General features: G+C 40.3%; 1 protein-coding gene across 2 annotated transcripts in view; it reads right to left on the reverse strand.

The window, feature by feature from the left end:
* Nucleotides 1-237: 237 nt before the first annotated feature.
* spata2 (spermatogenesis associated 2) overlaps nucleotides 238-18,497 on the reverse strand; it is a 33,439-nt gene continuing 15,179 nt past the window's right edge. For both annotated transcript variants that reach the window (XM_041204920.1, XM_041204921.1), the window contains exon 3: nucleotides 238-2,095. In XM_041204920.1, the coding sequence (XP_041060854.1) occupies nucleotides 815-2,095 (1,281 nt within the window). In that variant the 3' untranslated portion in view covers nucleotides 238-814. The remainder of the gene's footprint in view (nucleotides 2,096-18,497) is intronic.

Consider the following 18,497-nt stretch of genomic DNA (forward strand, 5'->3'; position numbering starts at 1 on the left):
ACATCAAACTTTAGGTGTGTTATAAAACTGTGCTACCACAACTGACATTATAGCCTGTGGACAAGGGAAGGATTCACAAACCTCAACTCAGGAGAGTCAAAAATTAAAGAACAAGTGCACTCAGTTTGGTAAACTCAAAAGAATGACTCCGTATTACGAGTGCATAAGGATGTTAACCTAGAGTTCGGACACAATTTAACTTGTTGGCTTAGAAAAAATAAACAAATCAGAATTTAGTATGGTCAGGTACACAGTTTTATTCATACAAGCAATAATAAAATTATTTAACAGTCTTCAAAACAAAAAATGCATGGATAAGCCAAGGGATACCAGAACAGGATCAGGATTCCCATCAGAAAACACATACTTGCCCACCTATTGTAAGTAAAAAGTAATTATTAAACACAGTCACATTAGAAAATGGCAAGAGAAAAATTGCACATCAATAACAAGGCTCATTAAACAAACATCTGACAGTTTTACATGAAATCTTCCAGCATCAAATATTGCAGACTGTTGCCTCCATTCACTTCTGGTAACAAAATATTTGTCTGCTCCAGGTTTGAAACCATCATTTCACTTTCTATACCACTAGTATGAATTTTTAAATCAAAGCAGCTTTAATGTACATACATCAGCCCTTGAAAAATATAGCAGCAACTTAAATACCTTAAGGTACATATTGTAGTACAAAGAGATCACAGTGCGCATTTATATTTCAGACTGTCCATTCTATAATCTACCCATTTTCCAAATATCCTCAGCATAGATTTTTCCAGGGCTGATCATGCATTATTATACCAGATCGAATAATTCATCTGTATGGGGAATAAATTTTGCCGGGTTTGTAATTGAGCTGGTTGTTTGGGTGGAAACTGTGCACCTTATTCTTGTTGCATAAATCTTGATGATAAACAGCCCTGCAATCATCACAGGATACCTTAGAACAGTTCAAGCAAGTGAACTTTGCACCAGGTTTGTCACAAAACCCACAGCGCAATGTGCTGGTGCCCTTGGAACTGGGTAAGCGCTCTTGATACTGGGTTGTGATAGAAAATGAACATTTCTCTTTTGGAGTAGAATTCACAGAAAGATCATTCTGAACAGATGATGAGCGTGATAGGATACCCACTGCTCTTGGATATTCATGTCTACATGAGACAAGTGAACACTCTCCGGTGTCTCGATGGCACTGGTTACAAAGAACCTTGTCACATTTTTGGCAAGTTATGCTACCACTGGACATTCCACATGTTTGGCACTTCAACGCAACTGTGCTAGATACACTTTCTTTGGTAAGATGAGAAGTTTCATGGTACACACCTCTTAGGTCATTATTTTTTGTTAATCTTGTACTGTAACTAGTTGTGTCTGTCCATCTCGGTGTTAAAGTGCTTCTAGGATCTTCAGCTGTGTAAAGATCCAAATCATCATCAAGTGCCTGGAAAGACATATTAAAATTATTTTCTGCTCTCCAGTTATCATTGGGAGACTGCAAGTATTCCTCTGATCCTAAACGAGGGGAACTTGACATAGCAAGAAGGGAAGGTGTAGGACGATAAATCTCATCAGTCATCTCTTCAAAAGGAGAGCTATAAACTGTCTCTTTTTTGTGATGTACAGGTGTCAGATGAACTTTATTTAACTGCTTTCCCAAGTGATTTTCATCATTATCTACATGCGGTGAAGGCTTGTACATTAAATGTTTGATGTAATTGTTTGTTAACCGTTCACCGTCAGATCTTCGAAAGTCCATTCGGGTCACTGATGTATGCAAGTCTTCCAGTCTCCGTTGTCTTTTCATTGCGTCAATGCAACCTCTCACATCTTCTGTGCTGTTCTTTCGTTCTTCAATTACATTAAGCTCTGAATAGCCCTTACCTTTTATTTGTGAACAGATTTCAAGTAAATTCTCACATTCAATTCCAGCCAAGAAGAGCTCAAAAGAAATCAATTTCACACGGTTAGTGTTTACTATGTTTTTCAGTTCAAATGTCTCCTTTTCAAGGTGGTACCCTATATGATATAGGATACTCCAAATATCGTCTTCACACAATGCAGATTTGACATAGTAGACAAAATGGCCCGTAAAGGTCTAGAACAGAAAGAGAAGTTGAATGAGTCATGTTCTTAGTATATCTCACATGCTAATTTTCCCCACATGGTCATTCCTTTTCATGCAGCTTCCTTTAACACGGAAGAAAAGTTGATAACTTGTATACTCAAATATTAAGACAGCCATTAATTCAAACTTGAACTCAGTTGTAAACTTGTAGGGGGGGGGGGGGGGGGTTCAGTAAATGTGTAGCGATCTGCAATGTTAATTCAATTATTTTGTTCCACATAGACAAAAACAGTAAATATTTTAAAATAAATTGGAGGGCATCACCAAGGTCTGCTCTCCAAAGTGAAAATATCTGTAACCAAACAGAATTTCAAAGCATTTTACTATGCAAAATCAGTTGGTTTTAAACAACGAATGGCCAAGGAGAAGGACTTTTAGAAGTTAAAATGCCAGAATTCATTTGGGCAAAATAACCAAGTCATTTTATCTACAAACTTTAAAAATAAAAATTGGTCTATGCCCTATTTTAGCATGTTTCATATTTGTCATCTTATTTCTTTTTGATTCCCAACCAGTGAAATACTTTAACACACGTGTGTTGCTTTAAATCAAACCCAGTAAAATAAAAGAGACAGTTGATTACACACAAGCCTTCCCCAACATAAATCAAGTGTAATATTCCATTAAACTCTGGCTTGCTTTTGACTAAGCAGCTTTGAGCACCTTAGGGCTTAAGCAGCATCATTTCAAAGAACAGAGGAAAGATACAGAGAAACATCAGTTGCCAAGGAACAACAACGTGCTTTATATACCATTTTTAGTGAAGAGAAACATCCTATGACGCTTCATTGACAAAGAGATAAACAGCTTTGTGGGAAGGGGAGGTGACTCATTTTGTTGAAGAGATACAGTTGAGAGGTATTTTAAAAGACAAAAAAAAACGTAGAGACACAAGGAGATATAGGAGAGAGTGACAGAAAATTGAACCAAGACAGTCAAAAGCTCTATCACTATTGGTGAGACAGAGATGGGTACATAGGAGGGGACAAAAAGCTGTAGAAAGTTGCAAAGGTACAGTGGTCTGAAATTGTGGAGAGAATTGAGTAAGGAATTAAAACTTGCTTAGTACTGGGGGTTATAGAACCAGTGTAGGTAAACAAGAATGGGATGGTCAGGAGGGAGGACAAATGATGGCAAGGGTTTCAGATGATCTAGAATTTATAGATATGGGCAAGGAAGGTATTAGAGAAAAGATAAGTCTAAATGTGGCAAAGTAATAGAAAGGAATCTTGGTAATAATACGAGATTTAGGGGTAGAATTGCTATTGTGGAAATAAGCAGCCTTGGTGGTGGATAGTATGGGGAGGTGATGGTGTAGTGGCATTGATGCTGGACTAGTAATCCAGAGACCCAGGGTAATACTCTGGGAACACGGCAGATGGTGGAATTTGAATCCAATAAAAAATATAGAATTAAAAGTCTAACGATGACCACAAAACCATTGTTGATTGTCATAAAAGCCCATGTGGTTCACTAATGTCCTTTAGGGAAGGAAATCTGCTCTCCTTACCTGGTCTGGCCTACATGTGACTCCAGGCCCACAACAATGTGGTTGACTCTTAAATGCCCCTGAACGAGGGCAACTAGGAATGGCAATAAATGCCTACATCACATAAATGAATAAAAAATTATTTAGAAGATCAGCTCTGGATTGAGTGAGAGTCATTTATGGCAGGAGATGGCCATTTGGCCCATCGAGCCTTTGCTGGCTCTTCGTGGAGCATTCTAGTCAGTACCATTCCCCCGCTCTGTCCCTGCAGTTTTGCAAGTTTATTTCCTTCAAGTGCCCATCCAATTTCCTTTTGAAGCTACCTGGCAGGCAGGCCCATGGAGGATGGTGAAGCAGAGATGATCAGGATTACAAAGTTGTGCACTGCTTGAACTATACCAAGGAAGCGTAATTTTTAGCAGGAGCCTAAAAAACGATAGCTTTGGTCTTCCTGGTGTTCAACTGGAAGAAATTCTTGAGCTCAAAACAGATTTTATTTACAGGAAGTCTTCTGTTCACTTGTCTGTCCTAAACTTAAGTTCCTTTCAAGAGTTGATTTAGTGAAAAAGTCCCATTTTATTCCCTCCTTCAGGTCATTATCTGATATCTTTTAGTTAGCTGCATTTACTTCAGCACTTGTGACAAAGCATTCCTATTTTGATAAATTTTCCCCTTTATGTATCCAGTCCATATCTTAAGACTATAGCTCTTGTTTTCCATTTACTTACAATGGAATTTACCTATACATGCATGCGCATTCCTTTTCTCATTTTTGAATACTTCCATCAAATTCCCCTCAGCATGAGAGCATACACGCCTCATTTCTCATAATTCAGGTCCTTAGCCCTGGTACCATTCAGGTAGACCAATGTTGCAGCTTTCTCCAGGGCATAAGGAGTCCAGAATTATAAAGTATTCCAAGCTAGGCCTGACTGGCATTTTGTAAGAATCATCATGACTCTTTAGAATCAATTTCTTGATAAAAAAGAAGCAAAATACAGTGGACGCTGAAAATGTGAAATAACCATAAAATGCTCAAAATACTCAGCAGCATTTGTGGAGATAGGAAGAGAAATAATATTTCAGTTTGGTGATCTTTCAGCAGAACTGAAATGCCATTGAACAGAAATATTAACTCTGTTTCTCTCTCCACAGATGTTGCTTGATCTCTTTATATAAATCCTGTTTGCCTTAAATGGATTTTCCCCTCAAGCCTGATCTTTAAAGGCTTGACGTATTTACAACCTTAAATCCTGTTGCCCCTCCACTGCATTAATTTAATGTATATTTTCATTCATTCACTCGTGCCCCGAATGCCATCATTTCACATTTTTCTGTACAAAGTTGCCCAGTCCCCTAGCCTAGCTGTGTCCTCTTTTAGTCTTCTGGGCTGTTTGCTATTCCTCTCTATTTTGTTATTCCTCCGTGTATTTTTTTCATTTTAAATGATTGGAACGATAGCAAGATCAACTCATACCTTCTCCAAAAAGGTAAAATGAATGGAAGTTTTTTTTAAAAAATCTCTTGTCCATGTCTTTCCAGCATTGGCTGTTTAGAAAGTCAAATTTGCCTTAGGCCTGGGCTGTTGAAAGTAGGTGATTGAAATCTGGGCTGTAGAGTAGTTATATGGCAAGGTACTGTAGATTAGGGTAGTTGCAGAGTGCACTTTTTGATTGCGGGGGGAGTGGGAAGAGGGGAAAGGGAAGCAGAAACATCAATTAATTAACCTGCAGAATGCTGGAGTTCCATTCTGTACCTTAACAATGAAAGCTGCATTTTATTTCATGTTCTAACTACACAATTATGACCTCAACAACAGTGGTGTAGGTTCTGGCAAGAGGGAACAGCTAAAAGATAGGCTTGGAGGAAGAGTCTGTCCTGGTGGTAGGAATTTTAATGATACAAATCCATACATCTTGAAGAGGCAGATGTGTGCATATCCAGTTCTCTTGATCCTGTTATTTGTACCATTTAACATTTTAATGGTGACGATAAATTCAACAATTCAATGATTGAATTTAAAAGTAGTTATGTTGCCTCAGCTGAATCCAGGCTACAGATTCTCTGGAGAAAAGAAAACAATTCCTACCCTTCAATTAATTTTCTTTTTGTAAGAAAGGTACTGTTCTTTTTAAACCTGGTCAATAGTCATCACTAAAATAAAAACAGAGAATGCTGAAAATACTCAGCAGGTCTGTTAGCATATATGGAGAGAGAACGTTTCAGATTGTGTCATGGACTGAAACATTAATTCTATTTCTCCCTCAACAGATTCTTGGAGTGATTATTTTCATAATCAACCGTATTTTACTTTTGCAATAGTCTTCACTGTCCCTTTTGTATTTTCCTTCCTAAACAATACAGGTTCTTAAAACTGCGGTTTGTAACCGATAATACATGCAGCATGACTCGAATAAATTGGAGAACATTCACATCAGTTATGAAATATTTGTTACCGATACTTGACATGAATGGAACCCCACATATTTGTTTTGTAAGCAATAGGCAGTTGAGATGAAACATTACAACATTCATAGACTCTGAAGCAAATAATGATGGAAATAAATATGGTGCCCAACTTCATTGCCATTGCTGAATCATCCATCATCAACATCCTGGGAATCACATTGACCAGGAACATAACTGGACAAACCACATAAATACTCTGGCTACAAGAGCAGGTCAGAGATTGGGAATTCTGTGATGAGTGTCTCACCTTCCCAAAGCCTTTACAATATCTACTCAGCACAAGTCAAGAGAGTGTGATGCAATGCTCTCCACCTGTCTAGCGGAGTGCCACACCAACAAGCATCAACAAGCTCAACAACATTCAGGACAAAGCAGCCTTGTTCAATGGCATCCTATCCAGCATTTTATACATTAATTCCTCAATCACAGGTGCACAGTGGCAGCAGTGTGTACCATTTACAAGATGCACTACAGTAACTTGCCAAGCCTCCTTCAACAGCACCTCCCAAAGCCACAACATCTAACACCGAGAAGAACATGGATAGCAGGTGATGGGAACTCTGCCAGCTGCAAGTTCCCTTCCAAGTCAGACACCATCCTGATCTAGTATTATAGCACCACTTCTTCACTGTCACTGAGTCAAATTCCTGGAACTCCTTTGCTAACAGCATTGTGGGTGTACCACAAGAAGGCAGTTCACCACCACCTTCTCCACGGAAACCAGGGATGGTCAATAAATGTTGGCTTTTCCAGCTGTGGCTACATCCCATGAAGAGTATGCAAGAAAGTTACACAAATGTTAAGTTTCCTGAATCAGCAGAGTCATCGAAAAAGTTACTACATTTACCAATGTTCACCATGCAACTGATACTGCTGTTAAGGTAAGCTTGGTCATCTAAAATCATTTTATATGGGGGGGATATTTTTAAGTCTGCTGAATGTGGACCTTATCAAGTACCCAAATATTAGATCAGGTCAACTGAAAGAGAGTTTGACACCCCTGCTTTAGAGAGAGTGCAGTTAAGAGTCGTAAGAATGAGCCATGATTTTTACTTATGTTCTAATTACTCCTATTCTTTTTATAAAACACAAAGCCATCCAAAACTTGAATGTGCAACAATATGTTAGGATGTCAGTTGTGAGGAAGAGAGCATATTTTCACTTGGCAAAGGTCAGGTATAGCACATCAGGTGCAGAGAATAGCTCTTTCTAATCAGCGGTTTAAGTCCAAATTCAGAATACTGTGTGAATTTCTCATTTCCTACACATCTTTATAGCCAAGCTAAGTGCCAATGTGCACACAACTATGCTTTATATGCAAGCCTGTAACCACTAAAACTATGATGCCATCTATCAAAGAGCAATGGACAAAAAGCTATTCCTTCAAAGCTCATCCCTTTTCAACTCCCCTGCTGTCTGACTTAATACTTTTTGTCAGGTTACAAAATTTACCACCTTTGAGCTTTTTCATACAAATCTGATTTTTAATTTACTTTTCATTGACTTCAATTCATGCCCCCTTGTCTCAAATCATTCTAAAGTATTAGTCTGAGGATATTAACAGTTGACAGAGAGACTTTCAAACCCAGATTTGGAGGTTAGTCCTGCCCAAACTAAAAACAATAAAGACTAGTATGCTGATCCATTACATCTCACAATCAAATTTATTTAAGACATATTCATTACATACATTGTTTTAAATAGTGATAAATGGGTTCTTCCAAAAAGGACTATGATGTTCCAATAAAGGCAAGTCATGTTTCACTAATTTGAGTTTTTTTGATAAAGGTAACAGATGGTTGATGAGGGGAACGTGGTTCATGTAGTCTACACTGATTTCCAGAAGGCATTTGATAAGTACCACATAACAGGTTTGTCAGAAAGTTTGAAGCCCATAGAATAAAAGAAATAGCAGCAACATGGATACAAAGTTGGTTGAGTGATAAGAAACAGGGTGGTGGTGAATGGTTGTTGCTTGAGTTTAGAAGATGGTATTTAATGAAGTGACTATTAGGGTCAATGCTTTTCTTGATCGATATTAATGACCTAGGCTTCAATGTGCACGTCACAATTTCAAAATATGCAGCTGACGCAAAACTTGGAATTATTGTGAATTGAGAGGAGGATAGTGATTGACTTCAAGAGGACATAGACAGGCAGATGATGAAATTTAATGGAGAAGTGTGAAGTGATATATTTTGGTAAAAAGAACAAACAGATGATACAAAATAGAGGATACAATTCTAAAGGGGGTGCAGGAGCAGAGGGGTATATGTGCACAAATCATAGAACGGACATGATAAGCAGTTAATAAGGTATACGGATGCAATCCTGAGAGTTATAAATAGAGTTATGGAGTACAAAGTCAAGGAAGTTATGTTGAATCTTTTATAAAACACTGCAGCCTCAACTGAAGTATTGGATTCAACTCTGGGCACCACACTTAAGGATGTGAAGGTATTGGACAGAGTGCAGAAAAAATTTAATGAAAATTCTTCTGGGGGTGAGACACTTCAGTTACAAGGACAGGTTGGAGAAGCTGGGGTTCTTCTCTTTAGAGAAGGTTATATAGAGATGATTAAAATCATGGACAGTCTGGACAGAACAGATAGGGAGAAACTGTTCCCATTGGCAGTAGGATCAAGAACTGGAGAACACCAATTGAAAAGGGATTGTAAAAGAACCAGACGTGACATGAGGAAAAACTTTTATATTTAAAAAGTGAGTGGTTAGCATCTAGAATACATAAGCCAAGAGTGCATTGGAGGCAGATTCAATCATGGCTTTCAAAAGAGAATTGGATAATTATCTGAAGGAAAAAAGATTTGAGGGGCTACAGTAAAAGGCAGGGCTTTTGCAGAGAGTTAGCACCGACACAATTGGTTGAAGGCTTCCTTCTGTGTTGTAACAATTCAATGATTCTATGGCCATTAGGCAATGATTTTCTAGCACAAGTTCCTACCTTTGGCAAACAAAGACAAGCTTCAAAAGGTTCTTATTTTTCATTGGCTCCTAATTGATACCTTAAACAGCCAATGTCCGTCAGCATAGGGATAAAGGCTGAATGAGATTTTGAGAATTAGGATATGGACAGCAGAGTTTTGGATGAGTTTGTGTCAATTTTACAATGACTTGTATAAAGATAATGCAGTTAAAGTCACAAAACATAAAGGCGCTTCACAAAATTGGACACCAAGCCACAAAAGGAGATATTAAGAAAGGTTCAGTCAAAGAGGTAAATTTTAATGAGCATCTTAAAAGGGGGAAAAAAGTGGTAGAGGGATAGAAAGGCTTAGGGAATTCCAGAGTATCAGACCTAGGCACAGCTACCAATGATGGTGCAACTAAAATCAGGGATGCTCAGGGAGTGTGGAATTAGATGAGCACAGATATCTCAGAGGGTTGTGCGACTGGAGGAGATTACAGAGATAGGGAGGGGCAAGGCCATGGTGGGATTTGAAAACAAGGATGAGAATTTTAAAATGAATGCACAGGTCAGCAAAGAGAGGGGCAAAAGGTAAATGGAACTTGATGCATGTGAGGGCAGCAGAAACTTGGTGGACCTCAAGTTTACAGAGATAGAATATGGGCAGTTATAAAAATAACAAAACATCTTAGTTTTTTCACTAAATTTTGTAGTTCAGATGAGCTTGAACAGTGGACCTCGAATAAAAGGAAGTCTTCTGTCTTCACATTCCCAGCAGCGGTTACCACTAGCAAATACATTTTGTGGTGTGCAGCTGAGGTATGCATGTAGAAGGTCAAGAATGAACCATTAGTCTGTGCTCAGTCTAGCAAGCGCTTGGGCCACTGCAATCAATTTGTGCTTGGGAAATCAGCAGTGCTCCCGCTCCTGATTTTTATTCACTGCTCCCTACTGGAAGGTGTACACGTTACAGAAGAACAGGATCAAGTTTTGTTATGATGCCTTCCATGGAGGAATAGACTGTTGACACTCATTGTATCAGCTCACACATAGTGGAAGGTCACCTGGCTGCAGTACTAGAAGCCAATGGTGGTTATGGAAATGCACCCAGTGGTTTGAGACCTTCTGAGAAAATCTGATGAACAAAACTACATGCTATCCAAATTATTCTCAAAATCACTGATCTCTAATATGCTTCCCTCACTATCAAACTAGATTTTCTTTTAATAAACTATTTTGTTCAGAGATGTTTTTATGCCATTTGAGGAAAGTGATAACAATGGTGCCCCTCATTGTTAAAACATAGGATGTGCGACTCAACCACAGTCAAAGCTGTCATTTTCCGAGATTCTAGAGACTCTAGAACAGTTCCGACAGATTGGAGGGTAGCTAATGTAACCCCACTATTTAAAAAGGGAGGTAGAGAGAAAACAGGGAATTATAGACCAGTCAGCCTGACGTTGGTAGTGGGGAAAATTCTAGAGTCCATTATAAAAGATTCAATAGCTGAGCACGTGGAGAACAGTGGCAGAATCGGACAGAGTCAGCACGATTTTACGAAAGGGAAATCAAGCTTAACAAATCTATTGGAATTTTTCAAGAATGTAACTAATAGAGTTGATGAGGGGGAGCCAGTGGATGTCATTTATTTGGACTTTCAGAAGGCTTTCGACGAAGTCCCACATAAGAGATTGGCATGTAAAATTAAAGCGCATTGAATTGGGGGTAGTGTATTGAGATGGATAGAAAACTGATTGGCAGACAGTGACTAGTGGGGTGCTGCAGGGATTGATGCTGGGACCCCAGCTATTCACAATATATATTAATGATTTAGATGAGGGAACTAAATATCTCCAAATTTGCAGATGACACAAAGTTGGGTGGGAAGGTGAGCTGTGAGGAGGATGCAGAGATGCTTCAGTGTGATTTGGGCAAAATGAGTGAGTAGGTAAATGCATGGCAGGTGCAGTGCAATGTAGATAAATGTAAGGTTATCTACTTTGGTAGCAAAAACAGGAAGGCAGATTATCTGAATGGCTATAAATTGAGAGGGGGGAATGTGCAACGAGACCTGGGTGTCCTCGTACACCAGTCGCTGAAGGCAAGCATGCAGGTGCAGCAGGTGGTAAAGAAGGCAAATGGTATGTTGACCTTCATAGCCAGAGGATTCGAGTACAGGAACAGGATGTCTTGCTGCAACTGTACAGAAACTTGGTGAGACCATGCCTGGAATAGTGTGTGCGGTTTTGGTCTCCTTATCGGAGGAAGGGTGTTCTTGCTATAGAGGGAGTGCAGCAAAGGTTTACGAGACTGATTCCTGGGATGGCAGGACTGACATATGAGGTGAGATTGAGTTGGTTAGGATTATATTCGCTGGAGTTCAGAAGAATGGGGTGGGGGGATCTCAGAAACTTACAAAATTCTAACAGGACTATACAGGGTAGGTGCAGGAAGGATGTTCCTGATGGTGGGGGAGTCCAGAACCAGGGGTCACAGTCTGAGGATACGGGGTAGACCGTTTAGGATGAGATGAGGAGAAATTTCTGCACCCAGAGAGTCACCACGTGTGGAATTTGCTACCACAGAAAGTAGTTGAGGCCAAAACATTGTATGTTTTCAAGAAGGAGTTGGATATAGCTCTTGGTGCGAAAGGGATCAAAGGATATGGGGAGAAAATGGGAGCAGGCTATTGAGTTGGATAATGAATGGCGCAGCAGGCTTGAAGGGCTGAATGGCCTACTCCTGCTCCTATTTTCTATGTATGTTTCTATGTAACCAACCAATCAGATTGTAAACTGAGTTGATAGATATTGGTTGGCATCCATTCTTCAGCTAATCCTGATAACACAAGGTTTTATTTGATAGGTGTTTTTTGTGTTCTTAATTTGTATTGCTGCAATGCTTTATAACAGAGTTGAAATAATATCCAAGAACCAGCCTTGTCAATTTCACAGAAAGCAGCTCTGGCTTTCACAGTTAAATAATGCCTGCTGGCATGATTAGCTCGTGATGCAATATCTGATCCATCAACGACTGCCAGCTCTTCCCCGCCATGGCTAAAACATTAATAAAATTCCACCACTTTTATTGGAGAATTTAATTACTCAAATCCTATTAATTCAGCAAAAACAGAGCTTTAGCCTTAGCTGAAAGATGAAATTTAATTGGTAAAAAAATCAATTTGCAACTGAACATAATTCTTTCTGAAAGCAAACAACCCATGGTGTTCTAGAGTAAATACATTTACACTGTTAAAATAAACTAATCTCCCAGGCCTTTATTCAATGCAAAAACAACCTGTTTTTAAATCACAGAAGAACTTCACAGTAAATGTCATCAGACAAAAATAGACACCACACTAAAGGAAATATTAGAAAATGGCTTGCTTAGAGTGAAGTTTTTAGGGAGGGAAGTATGAAGTGGGGGGGGGCCCGGACTGCTAAGGCATGACCAGCATTTTTGGACTACCATCTCAAGGGCAATTAGGGATGGGCAATAAATGTTGGCCAAGCCAGCAACGCCCACATCCTGTAAGTGAACTTAAAAAAAGTGGAGTGATGCAAAATCAGTGCTAATGGCACGTGTTTTTGGGTGGGGGTGCTGGAGGAGGTTTTGTCAAAGAAAAGAGGGAACAAGGTGTAAAGGATTTAAGCACAAATGCAAGAGTTTTATACTGGAGGAGTTAGTGGACCTAGAAGCAATTGTAGGTCAGAAAGGATGAGTGAATGGTACTTGATACAGGATAATAAATGGACTTATATAAGCTGTATATGAGCTGATGTTTACAATATATGAAGCAGGTCGGGGAGCATCAGAATAGTCGAGTCTGAAACTGATAAAAGGCACAGACGACAAAAGTTGAGGCAGATTTGGAGGTGGCCACTGTTACAGAAATAAAAGCGAACGGCATTTGCAATGGAGAAGCAAGGGGTTAGCTCAGGGTCAAACAGGACAACAAGGTTTAAATATTCTGATTCAACCCAAGACAGAAAGCAGCACGAGGGGGGGGATATAATCAGTGGCAAAGTAATCAGTTTGTAAAGTTGGGGGGGAGGGGAGAAAGAGGCGAGGCGAGCAGAGTTGAAGTTAATGACTTCCATCTTCCCAATGTTAAACTGTAGGAAACTGCAGTTCACTGAAAATCAGGATTTTTTTCCCCCCAAAAAAGTCTCTTCAAGAACGGCAGGAAGGAGCGCGTGTAGAATGGGGCATAAAAAAGTGGTTCAAGTAGCCAGTCTGTGGGTTCAGAGCCTATGTTCAGAAAGAAAAATCAAGATGTAACATCACAAGGAAACAGGTGGGTGATTGGCTGGTGTGTATTTTCTATTTTTCTCTTATCTAAACTAGAGAAATTCAATCAAGGTAAGTAGAACATTAATTGAAAAAAGAAAGGAATATTAGCACATGCAGGACTGGAGGCATTGATGAAAATTTAACTAAGAAAATAAGCAATTAGTTAATTAAAACATGATAAAAGGTGGCTGGGGAGGTGATGTGCTGCAGCTTTGGTACATGGGTACTGGTGGACACCAATGTGATCTACACCAACCACGTCTGCAGCTTTGGCTCAGAGTTAATGAGCTGAAGGCTGAGCTTCAGACGCTGCAATGCATCAGGGGGGTGGGGTTAGTACACTTGGACACTTTGTTCCAGAGGGCAGTCGCACCCATTAGGCTAGGAAGATGTGGTAAATTTAAGGTAAAGGACCAAGGCAATACAGCAAGGTAACAATAAAGGTAATGATAATCAGAGTGCAGCAGGAAGGGGCAGAACGTACAAACTTGAGTGTGCCAATAGATAAGGCCAGGATTTTAAAAAATAGTAAAGGTTCTGTACCTGAACGTGCATAGCATTTGTAACAAAGCAGATGAATTGTCGCACGAATTGAAATAAATACGAATGACTGGACGGCCATTAGAGTTGTGGCTGCAAGTTGACCAAGGATGAGAGCTGAATATTCAAGGAAACTTCACATTTTGGAGGGACAGGAAGATAAGAAAAGGTGGTGAGTTAGCTACTAATTAAGGATGATGTTAGTACAATAGAGAGAAATTATCTTAGGTCTAAAGATTAAAATGTAGAATCAGTTTGGGCAGGGACAAAAAAAAAGCAAAGATATGAAGTCACTTGAGGAAGTAGTTTAAAGGCCCCCAACTGTTACTACACTGTAAGGCGGAGTACACAGGAAGAAATAATGGAGGCTTGTAAGAAAGGTTCTGTAATAATCATGGGCAATTTTAATCTACATACAGATCGGATGAATCAGATTGGCAAAGATGGCCTGTAAGATGAGTTTAGAATGCATTCCAGACAATTTCTTAGAGCAGAACATTCTAGAGCCAACTAGAGAGGAGGTTTTTCTAGGCCCAGTAATGTGCAATGAGGCAGGGTTAATTAATGACCTCATAGTAAAGGAGCCTCTAGGTAGCAATGATCATAACATGGTTGAATTTTGCATTCAGTTTGAAGGTGAAAAGCGTGGTTTAAGTTTTAAACTTAAATAAAAAGCAATTATAGGGTATGAAGGCAGAGCTAGCTAAAGTGAACTGGGAAATTAGTTCTAGGGTAGGACAGTAGAAATGCAGTTGCAGACATTTAAATAGATATTTCATAGCTCGCAAAGATGCATTCCAATGAGAAAGAAAGACTCTGAGAAGGATACATCATTCATGGCTAATAAAGTTAGGGATAGTATCAAATTGGGAGAAAAAAAATGTACACAATTCTGCAAAGATTAGTGGCAAGTCAGAAGATTGGACAGCATTTCAAAACCAGCAAAGAATGACTGAAAAAAAGGGACAAATTAGAGTTTGAGAGAAAGCTGGCTAGAAATATAAAAACACATAGTAAGAGTTTCTACAAGTATTTAAAAAGGAAAAGAGCAACTGAAGTGAGCATTGATCCTCTAGAGAGGCACTCTGGGGAATTAATTATGGAAAATAAAGAAATGGTAGAAGCATTGAACAAACTGCGTCCGTTTTCACTGTAGAAAACAAGATTTACAGGTATTTCTGGGATGTAATTTAAGAGGTGAAAGGGAGGTAGGAACTTAAAACAATTACAATCATCAGGGAAAGGGCACTGAGAAAAATATTAGAACTAAAGGCTGACAAGTCCCCAGAACCTGATGGCCTACATCCTAGCGTCTGAAAAGTGGTTGCTGAGATAGGAGATGCATTGTTTGTAATTTTCCAAATTCCCTAGATTCTGGAAAGGTCACATCACATTGGAAAATAGTGAATGTAACTTCTTTATTCAAGAAAAAAGGGAGACAGAGAGCAGGAAACTACAGGCCAGTTAGCCTAACATTCCCATCATAGAGAAAGATGCTGGAATCTATTCAAGCGGGGCTCTTAAATCTTAATACAATCAGGCACCGTTAAAATGGATTTGTGAAAGGTAAACAGAGTTTGACTAATTTATTAGTTATTTGAGGAAGTAACAAACAACGTGGATAAAAGGGAGCCTGAAGATGCAGTGTACTTAGATTTCTAAAAGGCATTTGATAAAGGTGCCACATCAAAGGTCACTACACAAAATAAGAGCTCATTGTGTAGAGGTTAATTTACATGGATAAAGGATTGGTTAGCTAACAGGAATAAATGGGTCATTTTTAGATGTAACTACTGGAGTGCCACAGGGGTCAGTGCTGGGATCACAACTATTTACAATCTATATCAAGGACCTGGATGAAGAGACCTTTTGCTAAATTTGCTGATGAGACAAAGATAAGTAGGGGACTAAGTTGCGAAGATACATGCAAATTAGGAGCAGGACTAGACCATTCAGCTCCTTGACCTGCTCCACCATTCAATAAGATCATGGCTGATCTAATTTTAACCTCAACCTCACGTTCCTGCCTACCCCCAATAACCTTTCACCCCCTTGCTTATAAAGAATCTATATACCTCTGCCTTAAAGGTATTCAAGAATTCTGCCTCCACCACCTTTTGAGGAAGAGAATTCCAAACTCTCTCAACCCTCAAAAAAATTTTCCTCATCTCTGTCTTAAATGGATAACCTCTTATTTTGAATCAGTGACCGAGTTCTAGAATCTCCCAAGAGAAGAAACATCCTTTCCAATGCCACGCTGTCAAGTCCCCTCATGATCTAATATGTATCAATCAAGTTCCCTCTTATTCTTCTAAATTCCAGCAGATACAAAGCTAGCTTATCTACCCTTTCCCAATAAAACAGCCCATCCATTCCAGGTATTAATCTAGTAAACCTTCTTTGAACTCCAACGCATTTATATCCATCCTTAAATAAAGGAGACAAATACTGTACACAGTACTCCAGATGTAGTCTCACCAATGCCTTGTTTAGCTGTAACATAACCTCCCTACTCTTGTATTCGAGTCCCCTCACAATAAACCATAACATTCTATTAGCTTTGCTACTTACTTACTGCACCTGCATACTAACCTTTTTGATTCATGCACTAGGACACCCAGATCCCTCTGCATCTCAGCTCTGCAATATCTCACCATTTAGATAATATGCCTCTTTTTCATTCATCCTGCTGAAATGGACAAGCTCACATTATACTCCATTTACCAGATATTCGCCCATTCACCTAACCTATCTATATACTTTTGTCCTCTTCACAACTTGCTTTCCTACCTATCTTTGTGTCATCAGCAAATTTAGCAATCATATCATTGGTGCCTTCAACCAAATTTATATAAATTGTAAAGTAGTGATGGGGCGGGGAACTTTCTTCTTATCACAGGCCCTTCACAGATGAAATATTTGGCGGACACATGGACAACTAAATTGAGTTGATTGTTAAGAGAGAATACAGAAACTCACCTGCTGTTTTAATGCGATGGCTGAAATGGAATATTATGGGACCTCATCTCGTAGTCGGTGGCACCCAGAGGAGAGCGCCTGTTCCAGGGTCCTCATCTCACTTCTTGGCATTCTGGCTAATATCAAGTGTAGCATCTGTTCTCATCAGTTGCTTCTGCACGTGCAGGCATCGGTGCCTAACATTGGGAACTTAAAAGAAGTGATGGCTGCATGCAGTCGAGCCCCAAACCAGGGGATACGGAACACCGTTAGGGTGGCAGTACACACATGGACTGTGCCTTTCTCATTAAGAGAATCCTTTTGGAGTGCTCTGGGATTTGAAGGCATGGAGATCTACTGCTTGCAAGACTTCCCCAGTGCTGGATACTTCGACGTGACCTTGAAGAATGTTGCTGCCTGCATCAAGTTCCTGAAGGTGTTCAAGGAGAAGAAAGAGCAACCATAGATGAGAATCCTCGTGGTGGAGCCACTCTTTGCTCTGCCTTCACAAGGGGACCATGTGGTGACTGTGCACCTCTACAACCCCCATGTCCCTGTCGCCCATGTGCTCACCTTTCTCACCAGGCACGTCGACAAGGTTGGGAATTGCACTGAGGTCAAAGACGCCTTTGGGATTTGGACTGGCAAACGCCAAGTCAAGGTTACACTCAATGTGGATGGTAAGGAAGCAATCCTGCATTCTCCTTCCAGCTTCGCTATCGGGGGAAGCCGCGGGTACCTTATCTATGCTGGGCAGCCCAAACCTTGTCGCTCATGCAGCAAATCTGGTCATGTGGCGGCCAACTGCAGCACCGTCCTCTGCAAGAATTGCAAACAGGAAGGGCACCAGACCAACGACTGCAAACTGGCTAAGTGCTGCAACCTGTGTGGCCAAGCAGGCGATCTCTAAAAGACCTGCCCCAATCTCTGCCTCACCTGTGCACAGGCAGCCAAAACCAATGAGGGACAAGCAGATGAAATGGTTAGTGTCACTCCGACCAAGGACACTTGCAAACCTCCACCCACCGAGGCCTCTAGCGAGCACAATGGGACAAAGGAGGTGAGAGAGAGAGAAAGATGAAGGGAAACACTAAGGCAGCAGACAGCCAAACAACTGCACTGCCCCCTGAATCTCCCATGCCTCAAAAGAGCGAAACAATGGAGGAACAACCAACAGACAATCAACTGGGGGAGTGGCAGCTGGTGAAGAGGACCAAAAAGAAGGGGCTAAGAAAGGACCAAGTCACTTCGCAGACAAATGGAAAGAGGCAACTCCCATCCGACAAAGATGACAAGGGCGAAGACAGGCAAAGGCTGCACTTACAGAAGTGGCAAAGCTGTAGGGAGCTGAAGAAGATGACACCCGAGCTCTAGGCCATTGGAGACAAAGAGGCTAGCGCACCCCAGCTCCAGGAAGCCGGGAGCAGCAAGTACCCAGAGGGGGAATGGATTGGAGAGACTTCTCCGACAAGAGAACAATTCAAACTTTGCCAAAAACTGAATTACCTGGAAAAACTCAGCAGGTCTGGCAGCATCGGCGGAGAAGAAAAGAGTTGACGTTTCGAGTCCTCATGACCCTTCGACAGAACAGTTCTGTTGAAGGGTCATGAAGACTCGAAACGTCAACTCTTTTCTTCTCCGCCGATGCTGCCAGACCTGCTGAGTTTTTCCAGGTAATTCTGTTTTTGTTTTGGATT

Source organism: Carcharodon carcharias, chromosome 14 (genome assembly GCF_017639515.1).
Source record: "Carcharodon carcharias isolate sCarCar2 chromosome 14, sCarCar2.pri, whole genome shotgun sequence".
NCBI classification, from domain to species: domain Eukaryota; kingdom Metazoa; phylum Chordata; class Chondrichthyes; order Lamniformes; family Lamnidae; genus Carcharodon; species Carcharodon carcharias.